The 22,204-nt window shown below is 41.8% G+C and overlaps 2 protein-coding genes and 1 long non-coding RNA gene across 6 annotated transcripts in view; 2 read left to right on the top strand and 1 right to left on the bottom strand.

Annotated features, from left to right (window-relative positions):
- The window catches only part of LOC100380854 (cytoskeleton-associated protein 5-A), a 47,828-nt gene extending 38,065 nt beyond the window's left edge, over positions 1–9,763 (bottom strand). Inside the window, exons 1-13 of one of the 2 annotated variants that reach the window (XM_014147806.2) lie at positions 9,636–9,763; positions 7,418–7,505; positions 5,200–5,393; positions 3,741–3,947; positions 3,426–3,597; positions 3,003–3,135; positions 2,090–2,190; positions 1,779–1,892; positions 1,554–1,658; positions 1,272–1,361; positions 898–1,062; positions 512–640; positions 59–205 (exon numbers count right to left, since the gene is read on the bottom strand). In XM_014147806.2, coding sequence (XP_014003281.2) covers positions 59–205; positions 512–640; positions 898–1,062; positions 1,272–1,361; positions 1,554–1,658; positions 1,779–1,892; positions 2,090–2,190; positions 3,003–3,135; positions 3,426–3,597; positions 3,741–3,947; positions 5,200–5,393; positions 7,418–7,474 — 1,614 coding nt within the window. In that variant the 5' untranslated portion in view covers positions 7,475–7,505; positions 9,636–9,763. Of the gene's footprint in view, positions 1–58; positions 206–511; positions 641–897; positions 1,063–1,271; positions 1,362–1,553; positions 1,659–1,778; positions 1,893–2,089; positions 2,191–3,002; positions 3,136–3,425; positions 3,598–3,740; positions 3,948–5,199; positions 5,394–7,417; positions 7,506–9,468 lie in introns of both variants that reach the window. The other variant, XM_014147807.2, reaches the window with a different exon arrangement.
- Positions 9,764–9,921: 158 nt separating this feature from the next.
- On the top strand, positions 9,922–12,064 carry LOC106573103 (uncharacterized). The gene is made up of 3 exons (XR_001321265.2): positions 9,922–10,346; positions 11,179–11,359; positions 11,781–12,064. It is a non-coding gene; the product is annotated as an uncharacterized lncRNA (long non-coding RNA).
- Positions 12,065–12,198: 134 nt separating this feature from the next.
- On the top strand, positions 12,199–22,136 carry cstpp1 (centriolar satellite-associated tubulin polyglutamylase complex regulator 1). 3 transcript variants are annotated; one of them, XM_014147803.2, is made up of 9 exons: positions 12,199–12,434; positions 12,613–12,715; positions 12,937–13,067; positions 17,639–17,723; positions 19,282–19,367; positions 20,225–20,420; positions 20,997–21,106; positions 21,265–21,328; positions 21,580–22,136. In XM_014147803.2, exons 1-9 carry the CDS (start codon positions 12,374–12,376, stop codon positions 21,743–21,745), a joined length of 1,002 nt encoding a protein of 333 aa, XP_014003278.1. In that variant the 5' UTR covers positions 12,199–12,373; the 3' UTR covers positions 21,746–22,136. The 3 variants fall into 3 exon arrangements, with proteins under 3 accessions (XP_014003278.1, XP_014003280.1, XP_045552850.1); XM_045696894.1 differs by having other exon boundaries at positions 12,205–12,434; positions 12,588–12,715; XM_014147805.2 differs by lacking the exons at positions 17,639–17,723; positions 19,282–19,367.
- The last annotated feature ends 68 nt before the right edge of the window (positions 22,137–22,204 follow it).

Here is a 22,204-nt window from a genome sequence, read left to right as displayed (position 1 = left end):
TCAGGCTGAAGTGGCTTTATATGCATTTTAACCGCCAAATCAATTAAATCAATCAAACCTTAGCTGCTGGGGCCTTCTTGGGCGGCCCAGAGGATCTAGCTGGAGCCACAGCAGGCGGTGCTGCCTTTGCAGCAGGTGCCTTCTTCTCCGCCCCACCACCACCTTTCTTTCCAGGCAGTTCCACTTTATCAGCACTTTCTTTAATCTGTTCATTTAGAGATGGATGGTCAGGTCATTTCATTTGTTGTCTACTCTTCAAAATGGGTCAACTTTAAGGATACAATCTCATTTACTCATAATAATACAACACTATATCCAATAAAGAACTAATCTACATTGGCATTAGTTCCCCTTTAGTTTCAAGAGGTAAACTAGTTTTACACAGGATACACAATATAACACGGCACACAATATCGACTGATACCAACAATAAGGACATACTGTATATTGACGATAGACTAAACACACTGATATTAATGATAATGATAGATATACTGATAGCAATCCTCACCTTGTCAAGCTTGAGTTTGTCCAGATCAGCCAGGAATGGGTTGACAGCCTTCTCCCCCACCACCTTCATGGCTGTACCCAAAGCTTCATACGCAGCGTCTCTCACCTCTGGGGCCGAATCATTCACTTGCTGAGAGGGTTAATCAAGAGATGGGGAGTAGGAGCATAATTCCACACACATTCACAAAATGGAGGACAAAACATTAGCATTTGTGAACACAGAGGGACGTTTTCCCAGGCATAGATTAAGCCTAGTCCTGGACTAAAAAGTACTTTCAATCCAGATTCTCAACTAAGCATGCTTTTTAGTCCAGAACTAGGCTTAATCTGTGTCTGGGAAACCAGCCCTGAATTTGCCTGTTTATGAATATGAAATGTTTTCGGTACCTTGAGAAATGCAGGGCAGAAAGCTTTGAGCATGCTCTTTGGCAACGTGGCCTGGGTGCAGTGGCAGAAGCTTCTGGCCAGGAACAGAGAGGCCTGCTGTTTGATGGAAGGGTTCTTGTTCTCCATCACACCCAACACATCCTCACTAATATTCTGGAGAGTTGTCTGCAAAACAATAAGAAGACATGGAAAATATTATGTTAGGCACAAAAAATAAAATAGAGGCAGTCCCTTGACCAAATCAAACAGAAATGAATATCTCAAAACAAGAGCAGTACCAACATTCCAGATCTCACAAAATCAGCTTGATATGACTCACATAGCAACAAAGCCCAAACTATAACCAGTGAATCCACATAGTACAGTTTACTCACAGTAAGGAAGATTGCATCAATAGCCTCCTGCAAGGCCAGGACCACTTGGGGTTTCTTCTCTTTAAACTTCTCTAAAATGGTTGGCACCACCTTGAAACACAGAGCATAATATAAGCACAGTATTTCTGGCACAGTAAATCAGGATGTACAAAGACATGTTGCCACTGCTCCCTACTGTTAATCCACTCAGCTTGTTCATGCATCAGCTCCCACATTCACTGCTCTTGGCTAGCATAACTGTTGTGAACACAATTCTATACCACTGCCTTGAAGGTAACTTACATGTCCTGCGTATGTTCCAAACTTCTTCCGAAGCCCAGCTGCTAGTCCAGCCACACATTTGGCTGCTAGGGTCACCAACATAACATTTGCATCTTTACCAATCACCTGGGAAACAAGAAATCATTATTTTCAGGACGTTTATCACTGTCCTACTTCCTGGAGACACATTCCATTACCCGGTATCCCCATTTGTGGTGTCCCTGTGAAGCATAAATGTTACAGTACCTTTCTTAGTGCTCTGACTAAGTCACCAAAGTCCCCGTTCTCCAATTTAGGGTTTTTAGTCAAGATCTCCACTGCTTCCAGGGCCTCTTTCCTCTCCTGCCATTTTTTGGCCTCCTAAAGACAGATATAATGAGAGATGGTTTGTGTCTTATGACATGGATTCCACACAATACAAGAAACACATAATAGCTTAACTTTTGCTTTCAAAAAATATTACTACATATGTTTAGCAATATATTAATTCAATAGATTCATTTAAGGCCTTTTCAGTTTAAGGGTCATGTCCCTTAAACAGTGGTGCCCAAACTTACAATTTTGTCGTAGAAGTCTTTGGGTAGTTTTGAGAGGATCTCCACTGCTTCCAGCAGCTCATAAGGGTCTACCTGAGGTGCAGGTTCATCATCATTATCTCCTGAAAGAGCGTTTACAGTGTTAGACCTTCAATTTGATAATGTAGGCCGGCCTACCCATCTCAACAACATGATTATAGAAAAAAAAAGAAAAAACGAGACTATACAGTACCAGTCAAAGGTTTGGACACACCTATTCATTCAAGGGTTTTTCTTTATTTTTTCTACATTGTAGAATATTAGTGAAGACATCAAAACTATGAAATAGCACAACCAGCTCATGAGGTAGTCACCTGGAACGCATTTCAAGTAACAGGTGTGCCTTGTTAAAAGTTAATTTGTGGAATTTCTTTCCCTCCTAATGCATTTGAGCTAATTCCTTGTGTTGCAACAAGGTAACACTTTAACACTTTTTTGGTTACTACATGATTCCATATGTGTTATTTCATAGTTTTGATGTCTTCACTATTATTCTACAATGTAGAAAATAGTTAAAATATAGAAAAATCCTTGTGTCCAGACTTTTGACTGGTACTGTATACTTGAGACTTTTTGATGACGATTCAGCAAAGGTTTTTCACAAGACCAGTTTCCATCAACAAGATAACATGGCACATTTACATAAATCTTCCACAAAGACAAAGCGTTGCACAAATTCTCTCTCAAAAGCCATTGACGAAGATCAATTGTTTCACAAATGGAATTAAGCTGCTGGGGAGAAGCCTAGTCACAGATCTGTTGGTGCTATCTTGCCAACAACTCCATAAAGAGTTCCATAAGACAGCGCAAAGACTGCCATCCAGGCTAGGAAAAAGAGGTAAAGTGGCTTAAAATGTGGACTTCAAAAGTATAGGCTAAATCTGATAAAGTATACCATCTGCCTCGTCTCCTCCAGCTGCCTGCTGCTGTTCAAACTTGGCCTTGAGGGCCTGCTGTGAGCGGAGGAAGCGGCTCTGTTTGGGGGCTGTAGTCGGCAGCTTCACCCACTCTTCCTCCAGTTCCTTCAACTGTAAAAGAAAGAGGAAAGACCGCTGTTAGACATCCCATTCATCAGTTGTTCCAGCATTTATGGAGACCCATATTGCATATGAGCATAAACAAATTCTGGCTGCATCTCAATTGGTCTTTCGAAGATTCCATGCATCAATCCAATTATTGAAGAAGGTCCAAAATCCCTACCCCTCAGACCTACTTCTCCTTATGTGTGTTTTGAGAAGGAAGCGAGGATGTAAGAAATCGAGAAAAGATGAATTGAGAAAGAGCCTCAGTATCAAAGTTTTCAGAAGCCTTATCTCACCTGAACAGAGTTGATGCCCTGGAGAGGAGGTCGAAGAGCATCCCGGATCCATTTATAGATCTCTACTGCTAGTAGTTTGGCCTCATCTCGAACTGCCTTTTCTCTTGACTCAAACTGTTTGGGCAAAACTTTCACCACTGGCTTCAGAGTAATAATTTTGGAGCCAAACTCACTGGAAATGAAGAAAAAAAAGGTTACATTTCAGGATTTAGACCTATGTAATGACATAATAGCTATGGTAAAAAATAATTTTTGAAAAAGTGTCTGAATTGGTTGGAGAAATCTTTATGAAAACTATGAAGTAGAAAAACTCACCTGAGTGCTTTCCTTAAAGTTTCAATACAGGTGACAACAATTTTGGGGTTTTTGTTATCGAGGCCTTTGATGAGCTCGTCCTGAACCACCTCAGCCCTCTCAATCTCCATGTACATGAGACAGATGTCTGAGCCCAGCTCTTTGGCCCGAGCTTTTGGCTGGTTGAACACTTTACTGACCACTCCCGACACTACCTCTCCTGATGTTCTGGAACACATGCAAAACACTTAAGCCGAAACCACAGAGAGACACCGTCAAAATTTCCATGCGAGACTAAATTGTCAATTCACAGACACTGCGTAGCGTATACCAACTTAATTGACATTAGAATCGATAATAAACAGTTGAATGATATTTTTGCTACGTAGCCCTTGGGAATTATTGTTGTGTGTTCCTTTTGACTCACCTTATATGTCCTACGGGAGCCACTGTACCTGCCTCCAGTTATGTTAGCTCACAAACGTGAGGAGAGTTGTAGCTAATACAACCTAGCCGTTTATAAAGAATTTCGCTCGTCTCATTCTTTCTACATAACAGTATTCTCTCTTGAACGGAGTTTCCCCAGACGTAGCCTGCATAGGCTGTACGCCTGTGCTCAAAATCAACAAAGACAGGCATAAAGTTATTGTTTCCAAATATGTATTATTGGCACTGGCAGCTACACTTAAATACTAAATAGACACGTTTTAACTATACGTCACAACTACAGACATAACAATGCAGTCTATATCCGCTCACTTTACCAGCATTGCTTTGGATAGACGCGAGGAAAATAGACTTGCTTTCTAATTTGAAACGCATGACGACGTTGATGCTCGCGGCCCATCTTCTCTCATTCACTACCGTGCATTCTAATTCCAGCATGTTCACACAAGTAAAAAATGCTTTTTGTTTGACTTCAAATATAGGTTAGGCTTTGATATTTTGTACAATGTGTAAATATCAACCTACACTAATCATCACATAGTAGACATCATCCGGGTGGAATCTTGAAGTGTAAACTCTGAGATAGACTCAAAGTCCCTACTAGTCATTCCTAGAATCCTTCAATAGTGTAATCCTTGCTTGATAGGCTGCACACAATATACAGATCTGATGTCAGACTGGCTCGCTCCATAAATAAATATCAGACAGGCTTAAAATGTATCCTGACTGCGTTGCAGCTCACTGAAGCTTCCACAACTAGCCCAGTTTCACACAGAGAGCAGCACTTAAAACAGACAAAGCTTTCATTGGGAGATGCAGATATATTCATCCATCTAATTACAATGAGTCTCTTGTATTATAATTGTATGCATTCACCTAACCTGTAGACCAAGGCTATGAGTTAGGCCTTTTCATGACTTCTTTTCAACTATTCAAGTTGCCTGAAGATCAAGGCAATGAGTTACTATTACCTCTTCTTGTATTTACAAAGTTCCGTTTGTGTCGTCAGATGAGATCTAGGTCTAATACTTACTTGCCAGCCACATGAGCATTCTTGATGTAGGCAAGTGCTGCCTCGAGGCCCTTAAGCTGGGCCACTGCGTTTGAGTCTGTCACAAACTTCTTAAGCAGGCCCAGGTACTTGCCCCATTCTGGGCTCTTCTCATCCTCTATCCTGTTGAAGAGCTTCAGGGCTTCTTCATAGCCATTTAGTCTGGCTTTCCATACCTTGGTTGGGATGAAGCAGGAGAATAGTGAGCCTTGTGATGAGAGGGAGTCAAGGTACATTTTAGTTCATAACTAAGGGATTTGATGTGACCCAGATTCTAGTTGTACAGCCAGAGTAAGAAACAAATTTAAAATGGGCCTTCTTTTGATGTTACGTACAGAGGGCAGTTGTTTGGCCTAGCATATCCTCCATTGTGATTGAAGCAGTCAGTGAGTGTAAATCATTTGAGAGAGACTGAAGACAGGGATTGGAAACTTTAAATCATAAGCTTCACTGCATGTTAGGCTATCCTTTTGGAAAATCCATTTAGCAGTCTTCAGTCTAGCTCTTTGCTGTGGGAAATCTAGTCTAAACAAGCTGTTTTTGTGGGGGAAACGGTGTTCAAGAAAAGCTGCCCCATAAATGAGCTTACCAGTGTTTTTCACAAGTACATAGACTAGCCACCAAAGAGAAACATTTGCCAGCCAGGCACCCCCGGGCTAGTAGTGTGAAATTATTGAATTGGCTACTTTATCGAGTTTACCTCCCAGATCGGAAAAATGTATTGTGGTATTGTGTAGAAAGACATGACAATTTAAATGACTGAAAATGTATGAATTCAGTGTATTGGTAGTTGTTCTGGATTTTGTCTAGGTCTATATGATAAGGGCTATTTTCTAAGTATAAGAATATTAAACATTTAATATTTAACCTGTATTCTCGATATTAAAGTCTAATTTACAGTTTTACTGCAAGATATGCATTGCTACGTTTCTTTTTCAAATTATGTATTTTATTACAATAGAAAAATTAAGTAAATAGCCCACATTATCTTGAAAAATGAAATGAAAAGGGTTCCGTGGGAACCATCAAAGGCTTACGATAGTCTTAAGTATTATACTAAACACAAAATAAAAAAACTCAACATGTAAGGTGTTGGTCCTATGTTTCATACGCACAAAAAATATTTTGCTAAAAATGTCAATACATTCATTAGATTGTTGAATTCCGTTTTAATGCCCAGATTCCGTAAGGGCCCTAATGATCATATTTGGACCAGAATGAGGCTCTCCACAACCTATTGTTCCTGCAGTTATGATTCTTCATTGAATGTTTTCATTATTTATCTGCAGATAATCATCAAAAAACCTTGGCCTACCGGTCCCCATGCAAATTAGGGTGCCAAATGAATGGCTCTCTCACCTATGCGATAGGCTACACTGACTGATGAGACAAGAGTCACTCCCTTTAGCGTCACTATCTGGCGAGCCCTGAAATCCTAGGAAAGGAAAACCTTTGGTTTACTTGTCCCGATGCGAAACCATGTACATAACCACGCTGCATGATTTATGAATGGCAAAGGGATATCGACTTTATTCAGTCGGTTCGACACCTTTTAGAACAGTCAACGCTTGCTTTTCAGTTGTCAAATAAAGCACAGTAAATAGCCTATGCATCACGACTCTGTGTTGCTGGCTATGTGAAAGACAAGAAAGAAAATACATTGTTGCAGAAAATAATAATTAGGCTAAGTGGATTTCGACTCATTGTTACAACTTACATTACATAGAATGTGCAAACTCAACGAGCATCATGCTCTCTCCCTCCTCCATGTAAAGAAATTCAACTGCAACCAACCACAACGCACACAAATTATACCGGGGACGGGACAGACGGCGCTTCCCTGTCGTCGCTCGCTTTGTGTGGATAATAGGCGCCTATCCTATCAATAGATTGCTAGAAACCGCATGTCATTCATTCTAGCGGGAGAGGGCTCGAGGGACTAGCCAATTTAAACTTCTAAATGAAAAGTAGCCTTGTTAATAGGAAGTGGAAAAGGTAACCGGCTGAAAAGGAGACCGTAACCGGCTGATTAGCCGACGGCTGGCACTAATGGAAAACACTGGCTTACAATGTGAGTTCAGGGTGTGCTATTGGATAACATTTTCTGAAACAAAACCAGAGCTGCTGAAACACATCCAGCAAGAATTCAACACTGTGGAAAGTCAGGTTTGTCTTAAGTGTGTGTGTAAGGGGTAGTCACCTTGTGTTCACACTTCTGGTCGATGGGCAACTTCATCCACTCACTGTCATCACCCATGATGACCTCTGTTTTCGCCTTACAAATTCAACTGTAACAACAATATCAAAACAAAGTGGGAGTCACCAGTTTTGCAATACATTCTCAGAACATCCAGTTGGAATGAGTACTGGTATGTCAATGGTACAGTCATAACATACAATGCCTTCAGAAAGTAGTCATACCCCTTGACTTATTCCACATTTTGTTGTTAGAAGCCTGAATTCAAATATTATTGCACACTGAGTGAGTCCGTGCAACTTATGTGATTTGTAAAGCACATTTTTACTCCTGAACTTATTTAGGCTTGCCATAACAAAGGGGTTGAATACTTAAGACCCAAGACATTAAAGCTTTTCATTTAATTCATTTGTAAAAATGTCTAAAAACATATGGGCTATTGTGTGTAGACCTGTGACAAAATCTCAATTTTAAGTTCAGGCTGTAACAACAAAATGCAGAAAAAGTCAAGGGGTGTGAATACTTTATGAAGGCACTGTACATTTCTGATTAAATTAAATGTGTATTTCACTTCCTTTCATCCACGACACGTACGCATCAAAAGATTGAGAAGATCATACCAATAGTGAATTTAGAAACAACATGGCACTCACAACAGCATCAGTATGAGATGCTCTGGCCTGCACCAATAACACTTATGTGTGGAGAGTGAGGACATAATTCAGTTAAACAATTTGCTTGTCGAATGCACTGCGAGTGGAGATCTGAGGACAAAACTAGCCGTTACAATATAGCCAGCTAGTTAAGTAGTTAATAAAATGGGCTGTACTAGGTGCTACAGCTCTATTTGAACGGACAAGCATGTCATTCTCTCCTAATGCCTGTCAGATTTCATATTGACCAATGCACGTCGGGGTAAAACAGCTTTCAGAAATGACATTTACGGGTACCACTATCATGTCATGTGTAACGGTATTCCTCAACATGTTAGCTATCCATCTATCTAGCTAGGCAAATTAACTACTTGCAAATAGCTGAGCGATATGTAAAGATTTGCCAAAAAGCATGACAACAGATTCTGGCAAGCTACATCAAGTACATTACTGGGGCTGTGTTCCCACCCATCCAGGACATCTACTTGAAACGGTGCCTGAGGAAGTCCTGCAGCATAATCAAGGACCCCACACCCCAGCCATGAGCTGTTCACTCCCTTACCGTCTGGCAGACGTATCTGAGCACGAGGTCTGATACAGTTTATATCCACAAGCCATCAAACTGCTGGACCCTTGAGCTAGACTCTCCACACCTTAGCACACACCCACACAATGTAAATACTTGGCCCCCCAATTCCCCCCTTCGCTGATACGTCTAACGTTAGCTAAATATTGTACTACAAATTGTGCCTTCCTGTGTTATACCAAAATGTTTATTCTACTTCCATTTACTTGTTCATATTGTATTATATTTATTGTTGTTGCATTGTCGAGAAGGAACACGCAAGTACGAATTTCGTTGTATCCTGTACATACGACCAATACAACTTCAAACGTATGTCTGACTGGCTGGGACGAGTTCAATATTTTGGCCGGGCAGAATGAACTAGCTAGCTACATTACAACCTAACGTTAGGTTGCTAGTTACAGTAACATGATGAACATTGCTGGCAGAGCCCAACTCGCAACTAGTTAGCGCGCTAATATTTCGAAGGGGGGAAAAAAAGCCGTTAGTTAGAAAACTAGATTTTGATGGAATCAAATAACGACACAAATGTGTTGCACACGTCTTAAACATCAATGCAGTTAGCTTGCTATGTTAAGCTAATACTGATGCCGTTGCAAACGTCAGCTGACAACGTCAAGCTAACGTGGCTAGTAACAGTAACGTTAGCTAGTAACTTTGCTAGCTGGACCTGTCAACACGACCAAAACCCAACAACCATGTTGACTATTTACAACGATGCTTTCTCACCAACCAGTGTAATGTGGAGCAAATATACAAGTCATGGCATTGCATGAAGCTGGCATGTGTACAAAATAAGACTTGTCTAACGTTACCTGACATTCAAAAAAAGCTATTTCATCTGCACCACAGCCAGGCCCAGACAACGCAGCAGTGAGCAAAATGAATGAGGTCTGTCTTGAGTGAACATCAAAGCGCGAACTCTCCTTTCATTAGCTAGCTAAGAAGCAGAACAATGAATACTGGCTTTTTTTTAAATTACCTGTGGTTTTTCTCGTAGGCAAAATGATGTTAGCTATTTAGATGGAGCCGATATTCGACCATTACTTTCCCCAGTCCAAGCTTTGAAAACGCCTCCAAGGGCGGGGAACCAGAGGGAGGGACATAACTAGAGTAACGTACCACAACCACAAATGGCTAAACCCCGCCTTTTTCTACAATTCTCTTCGTTCAAATATGATTTTTAAACCTAAACCTAACCTTAACCCTAACCTTAACCACACTGCTAACATTATGCCCAAACCTTAAATTAAGCAGTCTTCCTAGGTAATTGTCAGTCAAAATATATTGACTTTTAGACCTCAACAACACATATATTCAGATGCCAAATCCTGCCAATATGGCAAACGCCATATCTGCACATGGCATATGGAATGAAAACATTTGTGAGCCCTGAAATTGTAAAGTTATAGAGTCAGCATGAGCATGGTCTCAACTCTCTTCTGTCTATTTCATTGCCAGTGTTTCCCCTAACTGTCCCTACCTGCCCTGAGGTCAGCTTGGTGCTCTACTGTCTCCAGTCCTCCCCTGCCCCTTCCTTCCTTTTCTCTGCCTTCCACCTTTGCCTGCCTGCTGTTGCTTGCCCTGGCTTGCTCTAGCCTTGATTTTTGGCCCATTATGCCCTCTTTCTGGGGCTATACCTGACACAGGACATACTGCCTTGTCTTCACAATTTGGATTATTGTTTGACCAGGTTGGCCTGCACTATTTATTCTATTCGTGTTAAAGGGATACTTCAGGATTTTGGAAATGCATGCTAGCAGTTACCATAGAATTCCAGACATTGCGCTAACGCTAGTTAGCAATTACGCTAACTCTAGTTAGCAACTTCTTTCAAACGGAACCTAAAATGGTACGGTATCCACAAATTCATCTGACTCTGGGGAAGCAGATAAAGGGCTTCATTACCAAAATTATGAAGTATCCCTTTAATGTATTTGACTAGGGACAGACACAATAAAAACATTTACACATTGAATAACATTTACACCTTGCACCATCAGACTTTAGGTTGAACTAATTTCCAGTGCTGTGCAGAGAGTAATATTCTAGTGATTATGCTATTTCCAAGGATGATGATATTCCGAGTTCTTTTAGGAATTCTGTGACAAATGAATTTAAATGTAGAAAGCATTACAGTACATAAAGTTGAGGATTCCACTGATTGACTTATACAGCATAGACTAGAATATATTCCTGTGGTATACACAGTAACAATATGCTGTAAACTTGTTAAATCAAATTTCAGTTTGTGTACTTGCATATTGGCGTATGTATCAATGAAAACATGGAGAGGACAATGATTTCCATGACAGGATAATGGCTTACCTTGCTTCCATCTTCTGATCTTGCCTCATTGTATAATTTTTAAAGACATGGAATATCCTTCGCAGGTATTTACAGATGTGATGAGAACCTATTTGCCACACCCTGATGAAGGCTATTGGAAATGTTGGTAATAAATCCACAAGCAAGGAGAGATGAGTGTGCGACTTTTGTTTTTTTCATTCTATGACCCTATGCAGGTACATCATGACAGACAGGTGGTGCTGGATGACCGGGGACCATATGGACTACAGACACTGGGAGGGAGTCACACCCCCTAAGAAGGACTTCTCCAACCCCTGTGGAGCGATGACCAACGGGGAGGCTTCCTATGGGTGGAGCTGCTCTACGATGACCATCACAACTTCCTCTGCTACTCAGGTGAAGATGACAGAAATGCACTGCCTTACCGCCCCATGGTCACTCAGTGAACCTCAACAAACCTCTTTTCATCCTGTGCTTCAAATGACTTACTGTACCTCCAATACTTTAACTGTGTTATGATGCTGTGTCTGAATGTTTAGTAGCAAGATACCACGATTCCAAAACCCCTGTCTCGTCTTCCTCCTGAGCAACATCTCTCCTTTTCACTCCCTCTCTCAGATGCAGCACATAAAGATGCCTCATACAGATGCTTCAAAATGTAGATAATAGAGAGATAATAATAGTAAGAGATCAAATCCAATGTATTTATAAAGCCCTTTTTACATCAGCAGATTTCACAAAGTGCTTTTACAAAAACCCAGCCTAAAACCCCAAACAGCAAGCCTTTTTGTGAATCCTTTGTCTCTCTCTCCCTCAGGTGCTGAGGAAGGGGTCGAAAGAGTGTGATTCTACAGCACCTACAGAGACAAACGGCCAGAGACAGGGTCTGTGGAAAGATAGTCCATCTATTGATTCAACCGGTAGTGGAGATGTTTTGTGTTGTCTTTAACTAAACATGGCCCTGAATTTAAATGTTAATATGACAATGGCAAAGGACGGTTTTGTGGTTGAAATTAGACCATTGAGGCTACTCAGGCCAATATACTTTGTATCTTGATGTATTGCATATACGGACTGCTTTAATAAATGTGTAATAAGCTATTTGAATTATTGTCCATTACATTAATAGTTCATCAATAATTTATTGTCCATTAAATCAATAGACCCATGATTGTTGCATTCTGTTTGGGTGTTACACTAGGAACCTTCAGTGAATACCGATGTTCCATGGGGGTTTAGTTGATAAAACCCAAAACATCCGGTACTGTTTCCCATGGAAACGAAATCTTGTGCCGAAACCTACCAAGGCTAGATCGTCACAGTAACATGAACATGCAATGTCAGCTGTAAAATTCAAGTAGTGAATACATTCAAATATCAACATATAACCTTAGAATTACGGACCCTGCAATGTGCACGAAAATGAATCCTGATCGTTTCAACCCTACCCTCTCAGTTGATGAGTACCTTGGTGAGTAGCTAACGTTAGCTAACCAGGCAGCAGAGCCGTTAGGTCTATGGGTAGAGATATGCTGCTCTGCATTACAGTTCTTTGTTAGCTAGCAACACCTGCGTAAAAGGACACCGATATTGGTTGACCCAAAGCTAACTTAATAGTTTGTAGCTATTCACCCTCTCTCCTCTGGCAGCTGAGACCAACGTGCTTTTCTACCTGAACGATGCTGTGACCCAGCTTCTGGAGCACAAGGAGGAATACACCCAGTTTGGCATCGTCCGTTACTTTGCAGAATAGTACGTTTCTATTCTATTCTACCAGTCTGTTTCTTCAGAGCAGATCATGAACAGTGGGGTGGAATACGTTTCCCTGCCATGTTCCTCAAATCAATGAATCTTATTTCAAAGTTTTTACATTGTAGCTACAGTGTAGGTATGTAGGTAGATATACATTCTTACATTAAACTGCTTATAGCCATCTCCTGTTTATGGATTATTATTATGTTTTTGTCAAATAGCTTTAGCAGTGTGAAGAACGGCAACCACGTACTGTTCAGAGAGTTCGGTTACATCAAGGCCACAGCTCATAACAGGGCCTCCTTCATCCGCGTCCTCTGGAGGTGCTTCCGACAGATCGGGAAGAATGGAGGTAGGCCTAATGAGTGTGTGTGTGTGTGTGTGTGTGATGAGGTAACACTGTCTTTCAACATTTGGAAAATGTGAAAATGATTGAGTGAAAAAGTTACGATTAAAAACACAAGGCTTATGGAATTATACTCTAGCTTCAGCTAACTGCAAGGACCTCCTGTGTGTGTGTCAAATCAAAATCAAATCAAATTTTATTTGTCACATGCGCCGAATACAACAGGTGTAGAAATGCTTACAGTGAAATGCTTACTTACAAGCCCTTAACCAACAATGCAGTTTTAAGAAAAATAAGTGTTAAGTAAAAAATAAAATACAAAACAATAAAAGCAGCAGTAAAATAACAGTAGCGAGGCTATATACAGGGTTACCGGTACAGAGTCAATGTGAGGGGCCACCGGTTAGTTGAGGTAATTGAGGTAATACGTACATGTAGGTAGAATTAAAGTGACTATGCATAGATAATAAACAGAGAGTTGCAGCAGCGTAAAAGGGGGGGCAATGCAAATAGTCTGGGTAGCCATTTGATTAGCTGTTCAGGAGTCTTATTGCTTTGGGGTAGAAGCTGTTAACCTCTCTAGGGTAGGTGGCACCAAATCGTCCCACCTACGTAACAGCCAGTGTAATCCCGTGGCGCGTTATTCAAAAACCTCAAAAATGCAAAAACTTCAATTTTTCAAACATATGACTATTTTACACCATTTTAAAGACAAGACTCTCGTTAATCTAACCACACTGTCCGATTTCAAAAAGGCTTTACAACGAAAGCAAAACATTAGATTATGTCAGCAGAGTACCCAGACAGAAATAATCAGACACCCATTTTTCAAGCTAGCATATAATGTCACATAAACCCAAACCACAGCTAAATGCAGCACTAACCTTTGATGATCTTCATCAGATGACAACCCTAGGACATTATGTTATACAATACATGCATGTTTTGTTCAATCAAGTTCATATTTATATCAAAAACCAGCTTTTTACATTAGCATGTGACTAGCATTCCCACCGAACACTGCCGGTGAATTTACTAAATTACTCACGATAAACGTTCACAAAAAGCATAACAATTATTTTAAGAATTATAGATACAGAACTCCTCTATGCACTCGATATGTCCGATTTTAAAATAGCTTTTCGGTGAAAGCACATTTTGCAATATTCTCAGTAGATAGCCCGGCATCACAGGGCTAGCTATTTAGACACCCAGCAAGTTTAGCACTCACCAAAGTCACATTTACTATAAGAAAAATGTTATTACCTTTGCTGTCTTCGTCAGAATGCACTCCCAGGACTTCTACTTCAATAACAAATGTTGGTTTGGTTCAAAATAATCCATAGTTATATCCAAACAGCGGCGTTTTGTTCGTGCGTTCAAGACACTATCCAAAAGGGTAAATAAGGGTGACGAGCATGGCGCAATTCGTGACAAAAAAATTCTAAATATTCCATTACCGTACTTCAAAGCATGTCAACCGCTGTTTAAAATCCATTTTTATGCCATTTTTCTCATAAAAAAAGCGATAATATTCCGACCGGGAATCTGCGTTTAGGTAAACAGAGGAAAGAAAATAAAGCATTCGGTCGACTCGGGCACGCGCCTAAGCCCATAGTACTCTGATCGGCCACTTGCCAAAAGCGATAATGTGTTTCAGCCAGAGGCAGCCTCGATATCGTTCAGCTTTTTCCCGGGCTCTGAGAGCCTATGGGAGCCGTAGGAAGTGTCACGTTAGAGCAAAGATCCTCAGTCTTCAATAAAAAGAGCCAAGATGAAACACAACTTGTCAGACAGGCCACTTCCTGCATGGAATCTTCTCAGGTTTTGGCCTGCCATTTGAGTTCTGTTATACTCACAGACACCATTCAAACAGTTTTAGAAACTTTAGGGTGTTTTCTATCCAAAGCCAATAATTATATGCATATTCTAGTTACTGGGCAGGAGTAGTAACCAGATTAAATCGGGTACGTTTTTTATCCGGCCGTGTCAATACTGCCCCCTAGCCCTAACAGGCTAAGAAGTCTTTTGGACCAAGACTTGGAGCTCTGGTACCGCTTGGTGTGCGGTAGTAGAGAGAACAGTCTATGAATAGGGTGGCTGGAGTCTTTTTTAGGGCCTTCCTCTGACACCGCCTGGTATAGTGGTCCTGGATGGCAGGAATCTTGGCCCCAGTGATGTACAGGGCCGTACGCACTACCCTCTGTAGTGCCTTGCCATACCAGGCAGTGATGCAACCAGTCAGGATGCTCTTGATGGTACAGCTGTAGAACCTTTTGAGGATCTGAGGACACATGCCAAATCTTTTCAGTCTCCGGAGGGGGAATAGGTTTTGTCGTGCCCTCTTCACGACTGTCTTGCTGTGTTTGGACCATGATAGTTTGTTGGTGATGTGGACACCAAGGAACTTGAAGCTCTCAACCTGCTCCACTATAGCCCCGTCGATGAGAATGGGGGCGTGCTCGGTCCTCCTTCTCCTTTAGTCCACAATCATCTCCTTTGTCTTGATCACATTGAGGGAGAGGCTGTTATCCTGGCACGACAAGGCCAGGTCTCTGACCTCCTCCCTATAGTAGCCTAGTGGTTAGAGCGTTGGGCCAGTAACCAAAACGGTTGCTGGATCAAATCCCTGAGCTGACAAGGTAAAAATCAGCTGTTCTGCCCCTGAGCAAGGCAGTTAACCCACTGTTCCCCGGGCGCCAAAGACGTGGATGTCGATTAAGGCAGCCTCCCGCACTTCTCTGATTCAGAGGGGTTGGGTTAAATGTGGAAGACACATTTCAGTTGAAGGCATTCAGTTGTACAACTGACTAGGTATCCCCCTTTCCCTTTATATCGTTGTCGGTGATCAGGCCTACCACTGTTGTGTCGTCGGCAAACTTAATGATGGTGTTGGAGTCGTGCCTGGCCATGCAGTCATGAGTGAACAGGGAGTACATGAGGGGACTGAGCACACACCCCTGAGGGGCCCCCATGTTGAGGATCAGCGTGGTGGATGTGTTGTTACCTACTCTTACCACCTGGGGGCGGCCCGTCAGGAAGTCCTGGATCCAGTTGCAGATGGAGGTGTTTAGTCCCAGGGTCCTTAGCTTAGTGATGAGCTTTGAGGGTACTATGTTGTTGAATGCTGAGCTGTAGTCAATGAATAGCATTCTCACATCGGTGTTCCTTTTGTCCAGGTGGGAAAGGGCAGTGTGGAGTGCAATAGAGATTACATCATCTGTGGATCTGTTGGGGTGGTATGCAAATTTGGGGTGGGTCTAGGGTTTCTGGGATAATGTTGTTGATGTGAGCCATGACCAGCCTTTCAAAACACTTCATGGCTACAGACGTGAGTGGTACGGGTCGGTAGTTATTTAGGCAGGTTACCTTAGTGTTCTTGGGCACAGGGACTATAGTGGTCTGCTTGAAGCATGTTGGTATTACAGACTCAGTCAGGGACAGGTTGAAAATGTAAGTGAAGACACTTGCCACTTGGTCAGCGCATGCTTGGAGTACACGTCCTGATAATGTGAATGTTGACCTGTTTAAAGGTCTTACTCATCGGCTATGGAGAGCGTGATCACACAGTCTTCCGGAACAGCTGATGTTCTCATGCATGTTTCAGTGTTGCTTGCTCAAAGCGAGCGTAGAAGTAATTTAGGTGGTCTAGTAGGCACGTGTCACTGGGCAGCTCGCGGCTGTGCTTCCCTTTGTAGTCTGTAATAGTTTGCAAGCCCTGCCACATCCGACGAGCTTCGGAGCCGGTGTAGTACAATTCGATCTTAGTCCTGTATTGATGCTTTGTCTGTTTGAGAGTATAGCGGGATTTCTAAAAAGCTTCCGGGTTAGAGTCCCGCTCCTTGAAAGCGGCAGCTCTACCCTTTAACTCAGTGTGGATGTTGCCTGTAATACATGGCTTCTGGTTGGGGTATGTACAGTCACTGTGGGGACGACATCATCGATTCACTTATTGATGAAGCCAGTGACTGATGTGGTGTACTCCTCAATGCCATTGGTAGAATCCCAGAACATATTTCAGTCTTTGCTAGCAAAACAGTCCTGTAGCTTAGCATCTGCTTCATCTGACCACTTTTTTATTGACCAAGTCACTGGTGCTTCCTGCTTTAGTTTTTGCTTGTAAGCAGGAATCAGGAGGATAGAATTATGGTCAGATTTGCCAAATGGAGGGCGAGGGAGAGCTTTGTATGCGTCTCTGTGTGGGGTAAAGGTGGTCTAGTGTTTTTTTTCCTCTGGTTGCACATTTAACACACTGGTAGAAGTTAGGTAAAACAGATTTAAGTTTATCTACATTAAAGTTACCGGACACTCTGGATGAGCTTTTTCCTGTTTGCTTATGGGCGTATACAGCTCCTTGAGTGCGGTCTTAGTGCCAGCATTGGTTTGGGGTGGTAAATAGACAGCTACAAAGAATATAGATTAAAACTCTTGGTAAATAGTGTGGTCTACAGCTTATCATGAGGTACTCTACCTCAGGTGAGCAAAACCTCGTCATTGAGTTATATAGATTAATGAATACCTCTGGTGTTGCTTGTCAGTGTTTATATATTTTATGTGCTTTTGTATGCTTGCTATAGACCTCCTGGCCATGTTGGAGTACAGCTCACTTCTGCAGCTTCTCTGTCCAGACTTCCCAGTGGAGATGGTACAACATGCAGCAAGGTCTGATTTGGCATAATTTATTGATATTGTACAATATTATGTTAATTTAGCTACATTTAAGTTACTGAACGTAATGTGTGTTTTCATCTCTGTGAAATGGAATGCCAACACATGATTGTAAACATTTAAAGTATACACTATTTGTATTTATTATGGATCCCCATTAGCTGCTGCCAAGGCAGTTATACAATTTTAAAAACATTACAGTACATTCACAGATTTCACAACGCACTGTGTGCCCTCAGGCCACTACTCCACTCCACATATCTACAGTACAAAATCCATGACTACCTGCTGTGGTAAACCGTGGGGTGTTGGCTTGAGCATGCAGAGATTGACACAGAGATGCTTTAGTCCAAAAACAACTTTACTTAAGACAGTATCCGTCTCTCTCCCTTCTCTCCCACGGTGTGCCATCGTGCTCCTTTTATTTAGCCTCCACGGCTGGTTGGCACTTTCCTCTAATTACCTCCACTTAGCTGTCAGTGTCGGGGTGCCCAGCTCCCGTATTCCCAGCAGAGGGAGCCAACGTCGCCTCACGTACCTCCCCTCTATTACCATCCCCCGGGGTAGACCTCCTGGGATAGCACAGTGTGTGTATAGTGTATATGTTATCGTGTGTGTGTATATGCATGTGTCTGTGCCTATGTTTGTGTTGCTTCACAGTCCCTGCTGTTCCATAAGGTGTTTATTTTATCTGGGGTTTTTTAAATCTAATTTTACTGCTTGCATCAGTTACTTGATGTGGAATAGAGTTCCATGTAGTCATGGCTCTATGTAGTAATGTGCGCCTCCCATAGTCGGTTCTGGACTTGAGGACTGTGAAGAGACGTCTTTTGGCATGTGTTGTGGGGTATGCATGGGTGTCCGAGCTGTGCGCCAGTAGTTCAAACAGACTGCTCGGGTGCATTCAACATGTCAATACCTCTCATAAATACAAGTAGTGATGAAGCCAATCTCTCCTCCACTTTGAGCCAGGAGAGATTGACATGCATATTATTAATATTAGCTCTCTGTGTACATCCAAGGGCCAGCCGTGCTGCCCTGTTCTGAGCCAATTGCAATTTTCCTAATTCCTTTTTTGTGTCACCTGACCACATGACTGAACAGTAGTCCAGGTGCGACAAAACTAAGGCCTGTAGGAGCTTAACTCTTTGTTAAGTGTTGCAGTAATTTCAGTTGCTGTAGTAGCTGACATGTATTGTTGAGTCATCCTCATACATAGACACGCTGGCTTTACTCAAAGCCAGTGGCATGTCATTAGTAAAGATTGAAAAAAGTAATGAGCCTAGACAGTTGCCCTGGGGAATTCCTGATTCTACCTGGATTATGTTGGAGAGGCTTCCATTAAGGAACACCCTCTGTGTTCTGTTAGGCAGGTAACTCTTTATCCACAATATAGCAGGGGGTGTAAAGCCATAACACATACGTTTTTCCAGCAGCAGACTTTGATCGATAATGTCAAAAGCCGCACTGAAGTCTAACAAAACAGCCCCCACAATCATCTTTTTATCATCAACACTATGACTATATCCAACTGATATCTCTTTCAACGTAGGATAGTGCTAATGGATGATGCCATGGACTGCCTCATGTCGTTCTCGGATTTCCTCTTCTCTTTCCAAATCCAGTTCTACTTCGAAGGTAAGTACATCTGTATAAACCAACGACGAGAGAACTTGGTTCACCACTATGTACCTGACATGATGATCAAATCAAATCAAACTTTATTTGTCACATGCGCCGAATACAACAGGTGTAGACCTTACCGTGAAATGCTTACTTACAAGTCCTTAACCAACAGTGCAGTTCAAGAAAGAGTGAAAAAAATATTTACCAAATTAACTAAAGTAAAAAATAATAACAAGTAACACAATGTATATAGTCCGGTGGCCATTTGATTAATTGTTCAGCAGTCTTATGGCTTGGGGGTAGAAGCTGTTAAGGAGCCTTTTGGTCCTAGACTTGGCGCTCCAGTACTGCTTGCCGTGCAGTAGCAGAGAGAACAGTCTTATGACTTCGGTGACTGGAGTCTTTGACAATTTTTGGGGCTTTCCTCTGACACCGCCTAGTATATAGGTCCTGGATGGCAGGAATCTTTGCCCCAGTGATGTACTGGGCCGTACGCACTACCCTCTGCAGCACCTTATGGTCAGATGCAGAGAGCAGTTGCCATAGCAGGCGGTGATGCAACTGGTTACATAAACTCTAATGCTAGAGCACTAGATACTTTTCAGCCTCTGACTGGGTAGACTCTAGGTTGCACAGTACATTACATCATTACATTACATTTTAGTCATTTAGCAGACACTCTTATCCAGAGTGACTTACAGTAGTGAATGCATACATTTCATTTTCATTTCATGCATTTTTTTGTATTGGCCCTCCGTGGGAATCGAACCCACAACCCTGGCGTTGCAAACACCATGCTCTACCAACTGAGCCACAGGTACCCACAGTGCCACCTGAAATCCTGTATTCCTTTTACTTTCCACTAACAGAGTTCCTGGAGAGTATTGCTGTGATCTACCAGGACCTGCTGTCAGGGAAAAGCCCCAACACTGTGATCGTCCCAACCTCTACCTCAGTGGAACAGCTCCCCCAGGTGGCCACAGAGGAAACTGAGGCCCAGGAAGGAGTGGACTCCTCTGTCTTTGGAGAGTGCATCGAGGTGCTTTGTGAAAGGTTCAAACACAAGTAAGAAATAGTTCCATGATTACAATACATCTAAATAAATATTGTGACTAGCCTACAATGACAATATAAACAAACATTCAATGATTCTCAGGTAACACCAGCACTCGGGAGAAGATTATACCGGGGGGTCAAATGAAGTTGTATTGAACTACTAGGGTACATAACTCCTGATTAAAGATGCTCTATGTTGAAATCGCTCCACCATTTCCTGGTTGCTAAAATTCGAATAGTTTGCCTAATATCAGTTTATGTGACAAAACAAGCAAGTATAGTATAGAGAATCATTGTACCATCTAAACAGCTTTTAAATATATTTTCCAAACCCCAAAATGTTGTAATTTCAGCTGTTTGAAGCTGGTGTACAAAACCGAAAGTAAAGGACGCAAAACTAAACTTAAAAACAGGAAGTATAGAAATAGTGCACATAGAACAGATCTACTGCATCTTAGACTTGCTTTCAATGGGAATGACATCTATAACACACATTTCTATGTGAATTTGGTCAGGTCACCGAAAAAGTTACATATTGCCGCTTTAAGTTAGAGTGATTTATTGATCTTGTGTGTTTCTCCATAGCCATCCTTCTACATCTGCCATTAGAGAGGTTCTGGAGCTAACACAGAGAGTGACATTCTATGGCTTTGTGATGGCTCTGGTCAGACATGAGGGCGTCAACCAGGACATTGGTGAGAACTAGCCTACTGTGTTGTTATCTATTGATAACAAAGACTATTGTTCCAATAATGAAATAGAACTACAATGCATTACAATAAATGTACCCTACCAGGCTTTTCATTTAATCACTGTTTACCTAGTGTTTATAATTGTGAGTTGACCTTGCTAGGTGCCCTACCAAACAAGTCAGAGCTTCTCATTGACCCTGAGATGGACCAGGAAGTGGAGAAACTGTGAGTAAACTGGAGCACATAATGTACCATAATCAAAACCTAGATTTGCCCATGTTTCTACTACACTGTTAAAAATGGCTAATAGATCATGTTGCATGCCTTCATTGCCTTGACACAACTTGACTATGAACCTTCAGTCACCCTCTGGTTGGAAGCTCAGTCAGTTCTGTAGTACTGTGTATCCTCTCCTCTCAACAGGATTAAATAGTATTATATTGTAATATGTTATTATATCTCTATGCTCTCTACAGCATTGCCCAGATCGCTATCAGTCCTACGTCCAACAGCAGCAGCAGTGTACCAGGACACAAGGAGCCCCCTAGGAAGGCCTCCCCACGCAAGTCCCTTCACCACCGCAAGAGGATCGAGATGGAGAGTGACGGATCCACCGAGGAGACAGACTCCTCAGAGAACTGAGCCTGAACTGAGGCTGACCTCCCAATGGCCCATGGTCTCCCATTAACACACTTATACTTCCACTGACGGACTAAACTTGTCATTAACCCTGTTACAACTATAGTGTCTGTGTTACAACTGTGTACTTTAGGCTTATTACTCTAGGCCAATTTCTGTAGAACTGTTATATATTTAGTTCTATGAAAACCTGTCTGATGATTGCATTCCCTGTCTGAAAAGTGTGAAAGTTTTATTTTACAATAACATCTCTTCAGGTCGGAACTGTAATTCAGTGTTCCCTACCTGGTAACACGCATTATTTTATGTAGTTATTTATGATGTGGTATATTTGTATGTAATTTATGATTACCAACCCTGTATCAACTAATATAAAGATTGTTGCTGTGTGTCACAATGTCGCCCATGGCAATAATGTCTCACTGCGTGGTCAGGAAGATTTTTACACCTCAGGTTGCCTCT

Source organism: Salmo salar, chromosome ssa16, assembly GCF_905237065.1.
Source record: "Salmo salar chromosome ssa16, Ssal_v3.1, whole genome shotgun sequence".
Lineage (NCBI taxonomy): Eukaryota > Metazoa > Chordata > Actinopteri > Salmoniformes > Salmonidae > Salmo > Salmo salar.
The sequence above is the reverse complement of the archived record's forward strand: the minus strand, read 5'-3'. Positions and strand labels throughout refer to the sequence as shown.

Excerpts from the sequence above, each read along its gene's own strand:
- cstpp1 (XM_014147803.2), top strand. The coding sequence starts at position 12,374 with ATGTGCACGAAAATGAATCCTGATCGTTTCAACCCTACCCTCTCAGTT. Across the intron at positions 12,435-12,612 it reads CTCAGTTGATGAGTACCTTG|CTGAGACCAACGTGCTTTTC; the intron begins GTGAGTAGCTAA and ends CTCCTCTGGCAG. Across the intron at positions 13,068-17,638 it reads ACAGATCGGGAAGAATGGAG|ACCTCCTGGCCATGTTGGAG; the intron begins GTAGGCCTAATG and ends TGCTTGCTATAG.